Raw genomic sequence first — 17,472 nt, 5'->3', positions numbered from 1 at the left:
TCAGCTTATGACTCTGTCTCCTGCCACCAACGTGAGAGCTGTTCACCTCTATTTGAAGTGTTGACTCCGTCTGTTCCAGTGAACGCCCGCTCAGCTTGTGACTTTGTCCCCTGCAACACACGTGAGAACTGTTTACCTCTGCTTGAAGTTTGAATGCTGTCTGTCCCAGTGAAAGCCCTGTTCAGCTATTGACTCTGTCTCCTGCCACCCATGTGAGAGCTATTCACCTCTATTTGAAGCGTTGATTCTGTCTGGGCCAGCCAAAGCCCCGCTCCGCTTGCGACTTGAGTCTGCTGTAGCCCTGAAACCCACCTGTGTGGTGCGAAGTGCCCGCCCTTTGCAACTCCTGTGAGCCCTGATCCACCTACTCACCTGCGATACTCACCTGTGATACTCACCTGTTCAGTGAGTTGGCACCAGCGCCAGAAGGAAGTAAGCCTGACCCCCCCACTCACCTGTGATACCCACCTGTTCAGTACCTACCACTGTGAGTTGGCACCAGCGCCAGAAGGAAGTAAGCCTGACTCATTTACTCACCTGCGATACCCACCTGTTCAGTACCTACCACTGCGAGTTGGCACCAGCGCCAGAAGGAAGTGAGCCTGACCCCCCACTTGCCTTGGATTCCTGGGAAGAGGAAGGAAGAGGAATTTTAGATTAGGATTTTCAAATTGTTTTTATATTTAATAAAGCCTGTCATTCTTTTTATTCCTGTCTCCTGCCTCCTCCTTTGACACGCTCCTCAGGGTGATCCTGGTCTAGGGGTGGGTGCAGTCTGGCTTGGCCCACCTCGACCTGTGACATATTTTGGCGTAGTCGGCAGGGTTCACCTTGAGTTGAGCGATCAGAGGTTGAGATGGCGGAGGAGGAAGAGCCTGGAGCTCGGCAACCTGTCATGCCGATTTTCATGGGTGCCCCATGGGCCTCGAGGTACGGAGGCCCGGGGTCCGAAGTAAGTCTGTCCCTCTGGAAGACCCAGGTGGAATACCTGGCGGGGCTTCAAGGTCTGAGTGCTCTGCAGAAGGTCCAGTTCGTTTTGAACTCTCTGGAGGGGGAGGCGAGAAGAGAAGTTCAGGCAGCACCAGAAGCCAACCGTGCGACGGTCCAGGCTATCTTTGAGTTTCTTACGGGGCAGTATGGAGATACCACTCCGGTAGCTGCTCTGAGGACGAAGTTCTTCAATTCTCGCCAGGGTCCCCGACAATCCGTTCGGGCATTCGCCTTGCAACTGCGGGAGCAGTTTTCCAGGCTCACGGGAAGGCCGGACCATGGCTTGGGGGAAGGAGAGGTGTTGTTGCGAGATCAATTCCTGTTGGGGCTGCGAGAGGGTCCCGTACGACAGAGCCTGCGGGTGCAGCTTCGGAGAGGGCCAGACATGACTTTCGAAGAGCTGAGGCAAGAAGCCCTGGCTCTTGAGCGCGACCAGGCGGAGCATGTGGAAACCCCCAGCTGTTTGGCTACCAATGTCGTCGAATCCCCCTTGGCCATTGCGGCACCCGACTGGAAGCAGGCCCTCCGGGAAGAACTGAGGCGAGATGTTCAGGAACAAATGTCCGAGTTGTCCAAGTCTGTCATGGAAGGGCTTCGTCGGGAGCGCCTGCAGCCACCTTTTCACTCTCGGGAACGGGCTTACTCCGACGGGAATCGCCCTCCCGAACGCCGTCCTCCCCGGCCAGCGGGCTCCCGATTCCAGTGGGACGAACATGGGCGGCCCATTTGTAATGGCTGTGGAGAGTCGGGGCATTACTTTCGCCAATGCTCTGCCCGACGGGCATCACAAGGGGGGTTTTTAGAGTCTCCGGCCACTGTGGGTCAAGTGGTCGGGACCCCCGTATTAGACCCCTCTTCTTCCACATCCCCTCAGGGTCGCTTGATAGGCCGCTGCCCAGTGGTGGTGGCCCAAGTTAATGGTCGGGAGATACATTGTCTCTTGGATACAGGCTCCCAAGTGACCTTATTCTCTGAGAGTTTGGCCCATGAGCTGTTTGGCACCAACGGTAGATCGCCTGTGGATGCTCCCTGGTTGACGCTGCGTGGGGCAAATGGACTGGACATACCATACGTAGGATACCTTGTGACCGATTTGGAGATCCATGGAGTTGTAGTGCCTCAGAAGGGGGTGGTAGTTGTCCGAGACCCGTGTCTAGGGTCCCATCGTGCCCTGATTGGGATGAATATCATCTCGGATTGCTGGGAGGAGCTATTCCGAGGTAGACCGGCGCGAACAGCTGTAACCCCGGCCGGACAGGAGTGGGACCGTATCAGGGCCGATTGCCGCCGGATATGTCTGGCTGAAAAACAGCATGACCGGGAGAGCACGGGAAGAGTGGCCTGCCGCTACGCCCTGTCTATCCCAGCTCGAAGTGAGGCTGTAGTCTGGGCCAGGCTGCCCCCTCGACGTTACCATCCGCAAGAGTGGGTGATGGTGGAGCCCCACGAAGAGGGTCCCAAGGTGGAGATAGCTCGAGGACTGGCAACTGTTCAGGGAGGCCGAGTCTCAGTAAGGGTGAGGAATACGAACCCCTTCCTTGTCCACCTGTATCATCACCAATGTTTGGCCCGGGTGACCTCAGTAAGACCGCAGCAGGTTCGTGAGCAGGGCGAAGTCAACTTTAAGCGGGTGAGTCCTACAGTGGTCGAAGTGGCTTTAGCGCGGGCCGGTCCAGGAGTGGAGGAGATAGAAGGAGGATTGCCTGCTCACTTGAAGGGAGAGTCTTTACGGGGTGACGGGCTGGAGGAAGAACAAGTGGGACAACTGCAAGAATTCTTGAGGGGATGGCAACACCTGTTCTCTACTCACGAAGAGGACTATGGCCGCACGGATGTGGTAAAACACCAGATTCCCACTGGGGACGCTGCACCGAGCCGAGAGCGCTACCGACCTGTACCCCCGACCTTGTACACGGAGGTCCGTACCCTGTTGCGAGGAATGCTTGACAGAGGGATTATCCGTGAGAGCAGCAGCCCTTGGGCCGCACCAATAGTGTTGGTCCGTAAGAAGACGGGTTCCTGGAGGTTTTGTGTAGATTACCGCCGGTTGAACCAGGTAACCAAGAAGGATGCTTTCCCGTTGCCGCGGGTTGAAGATTCGCTTACGAGCCTCACTCAAGCTGCCTGGTACTCCACCCTCGATTTGGCCAGCGGTTATTGGCAGGTACAAATGGACGAGCGTGACCGGGAGAAGACGGCCTTTACCACCCCTTTCGGTCTCTATGAGTGGGACCGTATGCCGTTCGGCCTCTGCAACGCTCCAGCCACATTCCAGCGGCTGATGCAGCGTTGTTTGGGCAGCCAAGTGATGGATACCACCCTCGTCTATCTGGATGACATCATCACTTACTCTCCCGATTTCAAGTCCCATCTGGAACATCTTGGGCAAGTCTTCAGCTCCCTAGAGCGCTATGGGCTGAAGTTACAGCCGGACAAGTGTCAGCTCTTCCGAAAGGAGGTTAAGTTTCTGGGGCACGTGGTCAGTGCGGCGGGGATCTCCGTCGACCCAGAAAAAGTGAGGGCGGTGCAAGAGTGGACAGCTCCCCAGACAGTGCGCCAAGTTCGGTCATTCCTGGGCTTCGTGGGCTACTATAGGCGATTCATTAAGGGCTTCTCCAAAATTGCCAAACCCATTAACCAGCTGTTGGGAGGCACGGGTCGAGCACGGGGTCGAGGGTCCCCTTCCATTCAATGGGACTCCGCCTGCGAAGCCGCTTTCCAGCAGCTCAAGCAGGAACTCTTGCAGGCCCCGATACTGGCCTATGCCGACTTTACTCAACCATTCATCCTGTACACCGATGCTAGTCAACTGGGGTTGGGAGCCGTGTTGGCGCAGAAACAACAAGGAGAGGAGAAAGTCATCGCCTATGCAAGCCGAAGCTTACACCCCGCAGAGAAGAATGACTCGAACTACAGCTCCTTTAAACTCGAGCTACTGGCCATGAAGTGGGCGCTGGGTGAAAAATTTAAAGATTACTTGTGGGGAGCCAAGGTACAAGTTGTCACGGACAATAACCCGCTGGTGCATCTACAAACGGCCAAACTAGGGGCAGTGGAGCAACGCTGGGTGGCGCAACTGGCCAACTTTGACTATCAGATCCAGTACCGGCCAGGGAGAGAGCACACCAACGCTGACGTGCTATCCAGGTTACCGGGTGAAGGATCGGCAGGCCATACACCGGCCTCAGGACTGGGGTCCGACGAGGGATTAATGGTGGGAGTTGTAGAGGCCCCAGGGCAGACGCCTGAGGACCCCCCTCCGTGTTGGGGGTGGGACCCACAACGATGGAGACTGTGGCAGGGCGAAGATGGAGATGTGTTGCGGGTACGGACATGGTTGGAACAGAAGACCTGGCCCGAGGGGGCGGAACGTCGAACTCAGACCCGAAGTGTGCGAGGCCTGCTGGGACAGAGGGAAAGGCTCTACTTGAGGGATGGGGTGCTCTGTAGGACGCTCCAGGACCCCGGCCGAGGAGAGGAGGTTTGTCAGATCGTGGTCCCCGAAGGACGGAGGCAGGCTTTGCTGGAGGCGTATCATGCTAGGATGGGACATCAGGGGCAAGAGAGGACATTGGCCTTGTTGAGGCGACATTTCTACTGGCCTGGGATGGAGGGTACCACCAGGACTTACCTTCAGAGATGCCCACGTTGCACCTTGTTCAAGTCCAGGAGGGAGAAACGGGCACCGTTGGTCCCGATTCAGGCCAGGGCACCTCTGCATATGGTGGCAATGGACTTCCTCACCCTGGGACGGCCGGTGGACCAGATCCAGAATATTCTCGTTGTCACCGATCTGTTCACCAAACATGCTTGGGCCATCCCCACTATGGACCAAACTGCCCTGACCACTGCTAACGCCCTCTGGAAGTACGTGATCCAGCCATTCGGATGCCCTGAAATCCTCCATTCAGACCAAGGGGCCAACTTCGAGTCAAAGGTGATTCATGAATTATGCCAACTGTACGGATGTAAGAAGACCCATACGACCCCTTATCATCCTCAAGGGAACGGGGGGTGTGAACGATTCAATCAAACCTTGCTGGGCTTGTTGGGAACCTTGGAGGAAGAGCAGCAGGGCCACTGGGCTGATCGGCTCCCAGCTGTGATGCAGGCGTACAACAATAGCATACACAGTACCACCGGTTATGCCCCTACCTACCTGATGTTCGGCCGACATGTGAGGCTCCCAATGGATATGCTCATGGGAACCACTGGGGGAGAAGAGGGAAGTAGTCTGTCCGACTGGGTAGCGAACCATCACCGACGCCTCCAGTCCGCATACGAACAGGTCGCTGGCCGGATTAATCAGGCGGCGTTAAAGAACAAGAGATTGTATGATAGGACGGCCCGAGAAGCCCCGCTACTGCCCGGGGAGAGGGTGCTGCTACGGGATAATCGTCGACAGGGGAAGGGAAAATTGAGCAACCGATGGGAGGCCCAGCCATATGTCGTTCAGCGACAACCCCATCCGGACCAACCTGTATATGCCCTACGGCCCGAAGGGAAGACGGGCCCCGAACGGGTGTTACACCGTAACCTGATCCGCCCTTGCCCGAATTACCCAAAGCCAGTGGTAGAGGACCCACCGGCCGAGACGCCTTGGATGCCCCCGCTGGTAGGATGGGCAGTGATCCCGAGGGGCCTAGGCCTGGGACCACGACCTGAAGCACCCATCTCTCCACCCCGGCGTTCGCAACGAGAGAATCGGGGTCAGCCTCCAGCCAGGTATGGAGACTGGGTGTCTGGAGACCGTTCTCGGGACTAGAACGGTTTGGTAGGGGGGTATGTCACGGGGTGACAAATAATCCCCGGAACTAATCCCATCAGAGAAGTGTTCCCGCCGGGGCACTTTTAGTGTAACACTGTCCCCGGGCTTGTGTGTGCGTCTGTCGTCATGACAACTAAACGGCAGATTGACAACAGGTGTGGGGACTTTACTTTGAGTGTTTGATTGAGGCCACGCCAGCATTTTGAGAGGATAAAACACAAGGGGAAGAGAAGGCTGGTGTTGTTCCTCCTCCGTTGATCTGGAGTGTTCTCTCTCCGCGTTGTGTGGTTGTTTCTTTGTCTTCCCCCGGCGATCTGGTGTGGTTCTCTCCCGTTGGGAAATGTTTGTGGAGTGTTGCAGCTGAAGGACCATCGTGAAAGAAGAGGAGTGTTGCTTGTGGGATCCGAGGGCAGTTGTGAAGAGTGGAATTCGCCGTCTGGACTGGGAAAGACCTCCCCCTCGGCCATTGAAACCAGCGAAGTGAAGCCGCTTGTAGTGGTGAGGAAATTATTCACCGCATCTGTCCCAACTCTGACTATCATCGGCTCTTCAGATCGAGACCTCTGGGTGAGTGTTGGCCTTACTTTGCACTTGAAGAATGGATTTGTAGTGCTGAAATTGACGTTTCCCATCACGTTGCATGTTTGGAATTGGACTGTCGTGTGTGTGTGGAAGATTTACCTTTTATCGCCGTGCACTCCCCATGTGTTATGCTGGTCTACCGTCCATCATAAGAGTCTAGCAAGATCGATTGCAGTCACCTGTTGGATGTCAGAAGGAAAAGCCCCTGTGCGCACACTACACGTGAGAACTGTTTTCCTCTGCTTGAAGTTTATGCTGTCTGTCCCAGTGAGAACCCTGCTCAGCTTATGACTCTGTCTCCTGCCACCCTTGTGAGAGCTGTTCACCTCCATTCGAAGTGTTGATTCCGTCTGTTCCAGTGAACGGCGCTCAGCTTGTGACTGTGTCCCCTGCAACACACGTGAGAACTGTTTACCTCTGCTTGAAGTTTGTGTGCTGTCTGCCCCAGTGAAAGCCCTGCTCAGCTTATGACTCTGTCTCCTACCACCAATGTGAGAGCTGTTCACCTCTATTTTGAAGTGTTGATTCCGTCTGTTCCAGCGAACGTCGCTCAGCTTGTGACTTTGTCCCCTGCAACACACGTGAGAACTGTTTACCTCTGCTTGAAGTCTGTGTGCTGTCTGCCCCAGTGAAAGCCCTGCTCAGCTTATGACTCTGTCTCCTGCCACCAACGTGAGAGCTGTTCACCTCTATTTGAAGTGTTGACTCCGTCTGTTCCAGTGAACGCCCGCTCAGCTTGTGACTTTGTCCCCTGCAACACACGTGAGAACTGTTTACCTCTGCTTGAAGTTTGAATGCTGTCTGTCCCAGTGAAAGCCCTGTTCAGCTATTGACTCTGTCTCCTGCCACCCATGTGAGAGCTATTCACCTCTATTTGAAGCGTTGATTCTGTCTGGGCCAGCCAAAGCCCCGCTCCGCTTGCGACTTGAGTCTGCTGTAGCCCTGAAACCCACCTGTGTGGTGCGAAGTGCCCGCCCTTTGCAACTCCTGTGAGCCCTGATCCACCTACTCACCTGCGATACTCACCTGTGATACTCACCTGTTCAGTGAGTTGGCACCAGCGCCAGAAGGAAGTAAGCCTGACCCCCCCACTCACCTGTGATACCCACCTGTTCAGTACCTACCACTGTGAGTTGGCACCAGCGCCAGAAAGAAGTAAGCCTGACTCATTTACTCACCTGCGATACCCACCTGTTCAGTACCTACCACTGCGAGTTGGCACCAGCGCCAGAAGGAAGTGAGCCTGACCCCCCACTTGCCTTGGATTCCTGGGAAGAGGAAGGAAGAGGAATTTTAGATTAGGATTTTCAAATTGTTTTTATATTTAATAAAGCCTGTCATTCTTTTTATTCCTGTCTCCTGCCTCCTCCTTTGACACGCTCCTCAGGGTGATCCTGGTCTAGGGGTGGGTGCAGTCTGGCTTGGCCCACCTCGACCTGTGACACTTGAGTATTATTTTTTCAGGAAACTTCTTACTTTAACTTCACTACATTTGAAAGACAAATACTGTACTTTTTACTCCACTGTAACATTTCTGTCAAGGTAAAGTAGTAACGACAGTCAGGGGGTGCATTTTGGTTGGAAACATCAGAACCGGCTGAAGACGCATCTTTTTCGGCAGCACTTGATCCAGTAATACTAACACTTTCTCTTCTCTTCTATTTATTTAAATAAATAAATAAAAACTTTATGTGTACTGCGTTAGATTAAACTGAGAAGGGTCATAGCACTTGCATTTTGTTGTCCTACTGTTTAGTTTAACTGCTTTGTTCTCATTTGTAAGTCGCTTTGGATAAAGGCGTCTGCTAAATTAATAAATGTAAAAGTAAACCTGGCGTCGGGTTGACTGGATTTTTGTTGAAAATGAAAGTCAGGTTGACCGACGTCAGTACCCGACTGATGTTCATGATGTTGAATGTTCATTTTTAACCACAATACAACGCCTGTCCAACGTTGGAGATCAACGTCAATATGACGTTGGATTCTGACATCAACCTGATTTTCATTTTTAACATTGGGTTTGGTCTTCAAAATGTAAAGCCCATCAATGGTGTACATCAAAATGTCCAACCCAGTTGTTATCTCAATTCATTTTATTGACAACCATAAAAAAAAATAGGCTTGGATGGTAGTAAGTTGATAAGTTTAAAAGGATTCATACACATAAATCAGTGCAGATGTCTAATAAGTTCACTGAATTTCAGTGATTCAAAACAATGACAAAGACTTACTCCTGGAAACAGCTTACAACAACTGTTTTTCAAACCAGGAGCAAACCATCATTTCAGCCTATCTGGCGTTGTCTCTCTCAACAACTACAGCTTATGACAACTGTTTTACAATTCAGGAATGTATGCTCACAATCTCAAAGACAGAAATATCAGCAGCCGATCTGGCGTTGTCTGTTCAGCGTGCGCCGCCATTACTACTGAACTAGCGCTACTCCATTCATTAAGGGGACATTGGGAGAAGGGTATTCCTGCACAACGGGAGGCTGCAGTTTCAGGACCCCAGTTCTAGGACCGCAGCAGTTTCAGGACCCTAGTTTAATATGACAGCGCCATCTACAGAACTGGATCACCAAAAACACTTTCGCGGCAAAGATCACATTGTTAATCACAACAGATTGTTGTTCAACATTCATTACTCGTTAAAACATCACACTCTTACTTATTTTATCTGGACAAACTGAGCATCATTAGAAAGATTTAAGACTCGATAGTGTTTATGATAAAACTCAAAGAGCGAACACAGAGAGATCTGGGTCTCCTCTTCCTGATTTGCGCCAGTAATGTACGCAAGTCTCATTCGCTGTACAGCTGTCAATCATCTCACGTGGTTCAACGAGACAATAATCCTGCTCTTCTGCATGACGCGGTCCTGTTATCCGTGATAACAAAGCTAAGACACATCTCTTCACCTGAAACAAGAAGCTAATAAATGCACGATTTCGAGTATATGTGGTTTGTGTGTGATTTTCGTGCGATTTTGGGTATTTTCATATGAATTAAGAATGTTTACAGTATTGCCAAGCAAGGTGTATTAGCTGCATATAAATTGCTTTATTATACCATATTTCAACATCGGAATATGGTAACTTACAAATACTCGATGGTGGTTTAAAGTGAGCTTTAAGTAAAAGTGTAATATTAATATTTTAAATTGTGTCGTGTAGCTTGATGCTACTTGCTCTAATCCACCTGCTGCAGGAGCTTTTCTTTTCCATAATCTTATTTGTTAAAATATATATTTTTTTCTAATGAGACTTAGGATCAAGGTGGATCTTGATACTATGTACAAACTAAACCACCTGGATCCTAGAACTGCGGTCCTGAAACAGCAGCTGCCGCTATATCATCCAGTTCGGTAGGTGGCGCTGTCACAAAAAACTAGGGTCCTAAAACTGCGGTCCTAAAACTGGGGTCCTGAAACTGCAGCCTCCGGTTGTGCAGGAACATACTACTGGACATTGGACCGGAAACTACCGTATTCACCCTACCACACAGAACTACCGTAAATACTTCAGTGGTTATATCCATCACCTTATCACAAAAATGCAAATTTTGTCATTGTTTTGGAGCACACTAGCTTACAGATAATAGTAAGGCTAACATATTCATATACTAAAAGCCAAAAAACTTTAAATAGGCCACTATTTAAGGGAACAGAATTTGGGTGTCCGAAACCATTGTAGACGTTATTGCACTTATTCAATCTCACATTCAATCCCACTACTGGAACTGTGTTCTAGAAATAAATTTGATATTCATATGAAGGTTGTAGGCATATTCAGAGGTATAAGGTACTGTAAGTATTACAACAATGCAACAATAATAAAACAATACATTGACATTTACTTTTTACTTTGGATATTATTAAGTACTTTTAAAAACGAGTACTTCTGTATTTTTACTTAAGTAAAAATCGGTCTTTACAACTTTTACTTGTAACGGAGTAATATTTGACCAGTAGTATCTGTACTTTCACTCAAGGAAGGAAGTGTACTTTGTCCACCTCTGGTGCTCAGCGACAGCTATTAAACCTCTGAAGGTCACTTGTCCTACTCAGTCCAGGGCAATAACCCTCAACGGTGTCTCTGAAAGATAATAGTCTAAACAGGTTAACTGTTTGTAATGTGAACTCTTGTCCTCCAATTCTCTCCAGAACCTAGCTTAAAGTTCAACATTAGCCCACAGTGAACTCAAGATCCCTACAGCTGTGTACTTTGTTTCTTAAACTGTAAATGATTGATCTTATTATTCACTGAGATTCTGTCTCAAAGCTCCACAGAGGAGACACAAGATGCCTCAGGAGCAGCTGGACACTCTCTGCTATAAAATAAGAGAAGGACTCCCTAAATGGAGGGATATTTTCACATGGTGAGTGGATGCAAGCTTACATTCAGTGGTGTGTATATATACTGTAAGGCTAAACTTGAAAATCTTTTTTGTTTTATATCATTCTCAACTTCAAGTCATGCTATATAAAATGATCATGAGGGTTTAGTGTTATTTTAGTATTATTTATATTGTATTAATTTTTGAATGAGTATGTGTATGTGGTCATTAGTATGCCAGATGGTTCAGAGGATTTATTAATAGTGCATGATTGACTGGTCTCAAAACCTTCATCAAATGGTGAACAGTTATTCAAGCAAATGTTCATTGCAGGCAACTGTTCAAAACTGTGCTGATGGGTCAAGGCCTCTCAGCACTGATCTGTGGGACTGCTGTAACATCTCAGTATCTGGCGTCCATTTATTACCTTGATACACCCATGCTGCAGAGCTTTATTAATTACAGCCTCCTAGGCATCACTTACACCATGGCACTGATCTTCAGAAGAGGTATTTGATCACAAATCCATCAGTAATTATTTTAGTTGTTGCGTTTCATTCTTGATCAACCATTACATTTTTTTTCAGAATAACTACTACTGTTTTTTGGACATGTAATATTCAGGATGCCTCTCTTTTAATGTAGGTGATGGCAATATTTTGCAGATATTAAAGACAAAATGGTGGAAGTATCTATTGTTGGGACTGATAGATGTGGAGGCGAATTACGCAGTGGTGAAAGCATACCAGTACACCACATTAACAAGTATACAGGTGACAACTTTTTATGAATGTGTTGATATACGGTGTGTGTTTACATAAACTACCATTCAAAATCTGGGGTCAATAAACAAATTTTTTTTTTAAAGTCTCTTATGCTCACCAAGACTGCATTCGTTTGATGAAAAATACAGTAAAAACAGTTATGTTGTCAAATATTATTCCAATTATTACATTTTAATGCATTTTAAAATGTAATTTATTCCTGACAGCAAAGCTGAATTTAAATGTCACATGATCATTAAGAAATTATTCTAATATGTTGATTTGGTGCTCAAGAAACATTAGCATTTTCAGGATTTTTTGATAAATCCTATTTATTTTTATTTGGGAAAAAAAGTAACTTATACCCTAAAAAAATGCCTATACCCTTTTTTCATTTTAAATTTAAGTATTCATTTTCCCCCCAAAATCCTTTAAACATTTAATGGTTGTGTAGGTTCTTAATTGACTGAATTCAAGATGTGTCACTTGTAACACATTGCAAAAGCAGAATCTGATTAAAATTCTCAAAGCAAGTTGTTGTTTGACCATTTCAGCTGCTGGACTGCTTTATTATCCCGGTTTTGATGATCTTGTCCTGGTTCTTCCTGAAGACCCGCTATAGGATCATTCACTATGTAGCTGTATGTATATGTCTGGCTGGTGTGGGAGCCATGGTGGGAGCGGACATCCTCGCTGGCCAGGACCTGGGATCTAGTGAGGGGCAAGCTGCTTCTCCACAACATAATTTAACACAGAACCTAACATAAGTCAAACCGTGGCCATTATTTATTCCTGTGTCAACAGCCAGTGACATTCTCCTCGGTGATGGTCTGGTTCTAGTCAGTGCCACTCTGTATGCCATCTCTAATGTGTGCCAGGAATACACGGTGAAGAATCTGAGCAGGGTGGAATTTCTGGGAATGGTCGGCCTCTTCGGGTCAATCATCAGTGGAATACAACTGTAAGATGTGTTGATGAACTTCAAGAAAACAGTAGATGTTGCTAAAAGTCAGAGCTACATCATCTGCACTGTTGTGTTTTGTCACTTGCAGAGGGATTCTTGAACATAACGAAGTGTCTAAAATTAAGTGGACGTGGGAAATTGGTAAAGTACTGCAATATGAAATTAAAATACTTTCCATTTACAGTATCTCGATGACCTCATCTGAGGTTTGATTTTTGTGTCCTCTCCTCAGCTCTGCTCTTGGCTGGATATGCGCTCTGCATGTACGGCTTCTATAGCTTCATGCCTGTGGTGATAAAGATGACCAGTGCCACAGCGGTTAATCTGTCCTTACTCACTGGAGACATCTTCAGCCTTTTCTGTGGACTCTTTTTGTTCCAATACAATGTGAGTAACATATTTATTTTACGCGCGCACACACACGCACGCACGCACGCACGCACGCACGCACGCACGCACGCACACACACACACACACACACACACACACACACACACACACACACACACACACACACACACACACACACACACACAACTTTTGGCCTCTATAGAGTTAAAAATAATTTTTTACTCAATTATTTTAATAAATTATTGTTCTTACTTATTATGTTCTTACTTTATGGATGTTATGGGCTTTTCTCCGGAGAAGCGTGTGTAAATCATATTTTCAAATGAATTTTATTCCTGTGACGCAAAGCTGAATCATTACGCCAGTCTTCAGTGTCACATGATCCTTCAGAAATCATTCTAATTGGATGATTTGCTGCTTAAGAAACATTTCTTATTATAATCAGCTTAGTTGTGCTGCCTAATGTTTTTGAGGAAACAATACACTTTTGTCCCTGGATTTTTTAATGAATAGAAAGAGCATTTATAACATTCATAACAACAGCATTTATTTGTAAGTGTAATAAAAGTTAGAATCGGCAATAGTACGTTTATAACACATTTTTCTGGCCAATTAATGATAAAGCAAATTGAGAGAAAACGTTATAGGCTATCAAATAAATGCTGAATAGAAATAACAAGAAATGAAAGTAAAAATGTTGGTCTTATTTTGCTGATGGTCTCTTTAATCCTGACATCAGCACAAGTGGCAGAAGTGTTTAGATGTCCTTGTATTCTTATCTCAAATATTCCAGGTCATTGTGACATGGAGCTTTATATTTCTTTAATGTGTGAAGGAATTGTAAGTGTCCCATGTAAGTCTCCTGCTGATAAAAAATGGATCTTGGATCTTCACAGTACTTTTTTTGCACTCCTTTATATATTTTATTTTCTAGAACCAGTCCATCAATGTTGAATAAAAAAAATAAAACACTTTTTTCATTTCCTTCTCACCTCACCTGTTCTTCCTCAGTTCTCAGGACTGTACATCGTGTCACTGGTGGTGATCTTCATTGGTTTCATCCTGTTTAACACCGTCCCCACACTGAACCGAGCTCTTGCCCCAGCGTCTGAAGAGGAAGGTTGTGACAATCACGCCGCGGAGTTTGATAACAACAGCATTCAAGGCTGTGTGGATGAGATAAGCTGTGCACAAGCAGAGCAAGATCAAACCAAGAGCCGGCTGAATCAAAGACAGTCAGCATGTGTTGTCATTAACAGTGTTCAAATGTAGTTCAGATAATTCCATGCAAACACTAGAACTTTTTATATTTTATAGCCATTATATTTTAATAGTGGTTTAGGATGATAGATCAAACAGACAATGAATAAACTGAATATGACGTAAATGTTCTTATCTCATGACATTTTGTGTTTAAACAGATCAATTATCTCATTGTTGTCCCATGTATTTGTTGGTGATATTTATTGTGCTGAGAAGTGCTTTGTGAAATGTAAACCTCAATAAAACAAAACATTGTCAGCCATGAGGGATGGGTTTATGTTGATTACTCAAATGAAGTGAAATGCAGTAATATTTTACAGCTTAGACGTAGGAATTTAAAACAGACATTTTGATTGCCGCAATAATTATAAATATTATAGTATATCATAACTAAATTGTATCTTTTCAAGCACCAGATCTGTGTTTATGCAGAGAAAGTTACCCAATCTAATGTTCCTATATTGAAAATTTGGCATGTCTCATAATTAATAAGTTTTACAGTCTGACTATTTTGAGATGGAAGTATTAACATAATACTTGCAGAGAAAGAGGTGTTTATTTTAATAATTTGTTAGCTACAACATTCTCCACATGGTTTGGTTAGATGTAGCAGAATGTCGGAGTTGCTCCCCTCTATACAATGAAAGTGGATGGTGACCAACGGATGAGGCATTAAGGTTATTTTTCAGTTTACAGTCTTTCAGTTTAGTTATTAGAGTTCAGTTCCAATCCTGTTCCAACACACCAGCTGATTATTTACAAGCAGCCCTGAACACATTGTTAGTTGGTTGGTTCTGGTGTGTTTAATATTAATATTATACATTTACATGATTCCCAAAATGTGTTGGGTTTAATTGTTTAACTAAACAAAAATTATCAGTTTTCTTTTTCATGTAAACATGAAAACTTTCATGTAAGCTTTACTCATACCGTCAAACAGATGTAGTTTGATAAAAGTGGAGGTTTAAGAAATATTGTACACATTTAAAGAGATAGTTTACACAAAAATGAAAATTCTGTCATTTACTCAACCTCATCCCGTTACAAACCTGGTATGACTTTCTTTTGTCTGTGAAACAAAAGTTATTTTTGTAAAATGTCTCAAAGTCGGAAGTCAAAGGGCTCCACAGTTGTTTGGCTCTTACTTCAAAATATCTTTCCACAAAACAAAGAACATCATACAGATTTGGAAATGAAGGTGGGTGAGTAATTGACTTATCATTTTTGGGTAAACTTTAAATTCTCTATTTGACAGTCAAATTATTTTAAGTGTCCACAAAACAAGTAAATGCATCAATATTTATTTATTTTTATTTAACATTTGTTCTTGTTTATTGTTTTCTCCTCTTATAACATAATGGACAGTTAGGTCTATACTCAGCCCCAAATTTACAGGCTATATACACAACTTAAACTTTCTCCATAGGGAAAACAGACTATATATATGCGCATATATATAATATCAGTGTGGAAAGAGGTCTGAAAAGTTGCCCCAACATATATATAACTGTACATGGTCCCAGAAATGTAAAAGAACATATTTTAAAAAGTTAGCACTGAAACAGGAATCATCCATCTACATGCGAAAACAGCCACGTCAATTCGTCTATGAATGTGTACATCCTACACAAAACTGCGACAGCCAAAATAAAAAAAGTTCAATGTGTTTTCTCTCACACGCTTACAGAAGCGAAACAAATGCAGGGACTCTTGCACAACATAACGCTAGTTGTAAACCTGGTTTGCACTTATTGGGATAACTGTCAGGGATCACAGTGTTAGTTTTAAATCAAAATCTCTTTGTAGGCCTACACACAGGCTATGCTCTACCTGTGTGGCGGTCAGTGCGGCTCAATACAAACATCTTCTCGTCCACGCATTCCTCTCTCAGACTTTTAAAACTGTCCTGAAGCATAAAGATGTTAATTTAACACGGTGACAGCCATCCACCTTCCAATTGCACCGGAACATTATTAGTCACAAGCACACACACACACGCGCACGCACACACACACACAGTGAATTGATGAATGCATGAAATTTTTACACTCCTGACATCTGCTACATACACAAATAACCATGTACCGCCTTTACATATGGCCTAATAACCAACATTTATCAGCAGTGGCAAGATGAAGGCATTGAATATGTTGGAATACATTCGCAAACATTGTTTGCACTGTTGCAAAACTGATGGCTACCTCATAAGTTACCACTTAGCGAATGGGGAGCACAAGCTGAATTCATTCACCACTCAGTTGGATACAAGTTGGTGGCTTTGTTAGTGAATAACTTAAGAGTGCAGTTGCAACAAGAGAACAATAGTGGGCGTCTGTGCAGCATTGAACAGGACTCCAGATTGACAATGTTAAAGGCACTGCTGTCAGATTCCCAATGACTCACGTGATAGTCACAGAACAAGAGTGTCTATGCCAGCTAGAGCACTACAGATAGGCTACAATACATCATGTAAACTCTGTCAAAAGATATTTCCTTCTAGAAACATCTCACATTCGCTCCAGGTGTCTCGAAGTGACGCTGTAGACTGCAAAAAATTATTTTCTTACTCAGTATTTTGTCTTGTTTTCCAGTACAAATATCTAAACATTGAGGAACGTTTACTCGAGAAGAAAAATGTATCAAAATTAAATGAGTTTAGTCTTAAAACAAGAAAATATAAGAACTATAGGAGAACAAGATTATTTTTCTTACCACATTACATTTTTTTCTTGTTTTAAACACTTCATTTTGATACATTTTTCAGAAAACAAGACTTAATATCTTAAGTCATTTTCCTTCTCAATTAAATATATCTTGATTTTAGAATTTATAGATATTTATAAAGGAAAACAAGACAAAAACAACAAGAAAATAATTTTTTTCAGTGTAATGATGTTACGTCACGCATCTACTATAGTGGTAAAATATGACACCAAACTGACCAGGTAAGTTGATTTTAAAATGTCAGTACACCCCCCCAAAAAGACAACTGTCATTATTTACTTATCCTCATACCATTCCAAACTTGTATGAATTTCTTTATTCTGCTGATATTTAGAAAAATGTCTCGGTGGTTTTTAGCCCATGCAATGAAAGTCAACAGGGTTTAACGTTTTGAACCCCATTGACTTTCATTGTATGGACAAAACAGTTTCGGAAAGATAGAAAAACATAGAAAGAAAGCCATACAGGTTGGAACAACATGAGGGTGAATAAATTGTCTTTTATCTCTGTAGGGACTTCAAGAACTGGTTTGGGAATTACATCAGACACAACACAGTACGTTAAACCTGGTCTAATGGGAGCCGAGAAGAGTATTCGCATGAGGTGTGCTGTTAGTTGAGGAGTTAGTATGAGGTATTATGGGGGGCTTCCTTTTAAATAAGTCATTAAAACCAGTAGTTAGACGTAATAGGCTGGCTAAGCGTCAGTTTAGGCTGGGACTGGACCACA

The 17,472-nt window shown here is 45.0% G+C and overlaps 1 protein-coding gene across 1 annotated transcript; it reads left to right on the top strand.

Moving 5' to 3' along the window:
* Nucleotides 1-10,630: 10,630 nt before the first annotated feature.
* slc35f2l (info solute carrier family 35 member F2, like) lies at nucleotides 10,631-17,362 on the top strand (the record flags this gene model as incomplete). Its single annotated transcript, XM_079610818.1, has 9 exons — nucleotides 10,631-10,719; nucleotides 11,011-11,186; nucleotides 11,323-11,450; nucleotides 11,996-12,155; nucleotides 12,246-12,402; nucleotides 12,494-12,546; nucleotides 12,638-12,792; nucleotides 13,768-13,999; nucleotides 17,256-17,362. The coding sequence occupies exons 1-9, from the start codon at nucleotides 10,643-10,645 to the stop codon at nucleotides 17,360-17,362; spliced, it is 1,245 nt and encodes a 414-aa protein (XP_079466944.1). The 5' UTR covers nucleotides 10,631-10,642.
* Nucleotides 17,363-17,472: the final 110 nt, after the last annotated feature.

Source organism: Phoxinus phoxinus, assembly GCF_949152265.1.
Source record: "Phoxinus phoxinus genome assembly, chromosome: 4".
NCBI lineage: Eukaryota > Metazoa > Chordata > Actinopteri > Cypriniformes > Leuciscidae > Phoxinus > Phoxinus phoxinus.
Note: the sequence above shows the minus strand (reverse complement) of the source record. Positions and strands in the feature narration are given on the sequence as shown.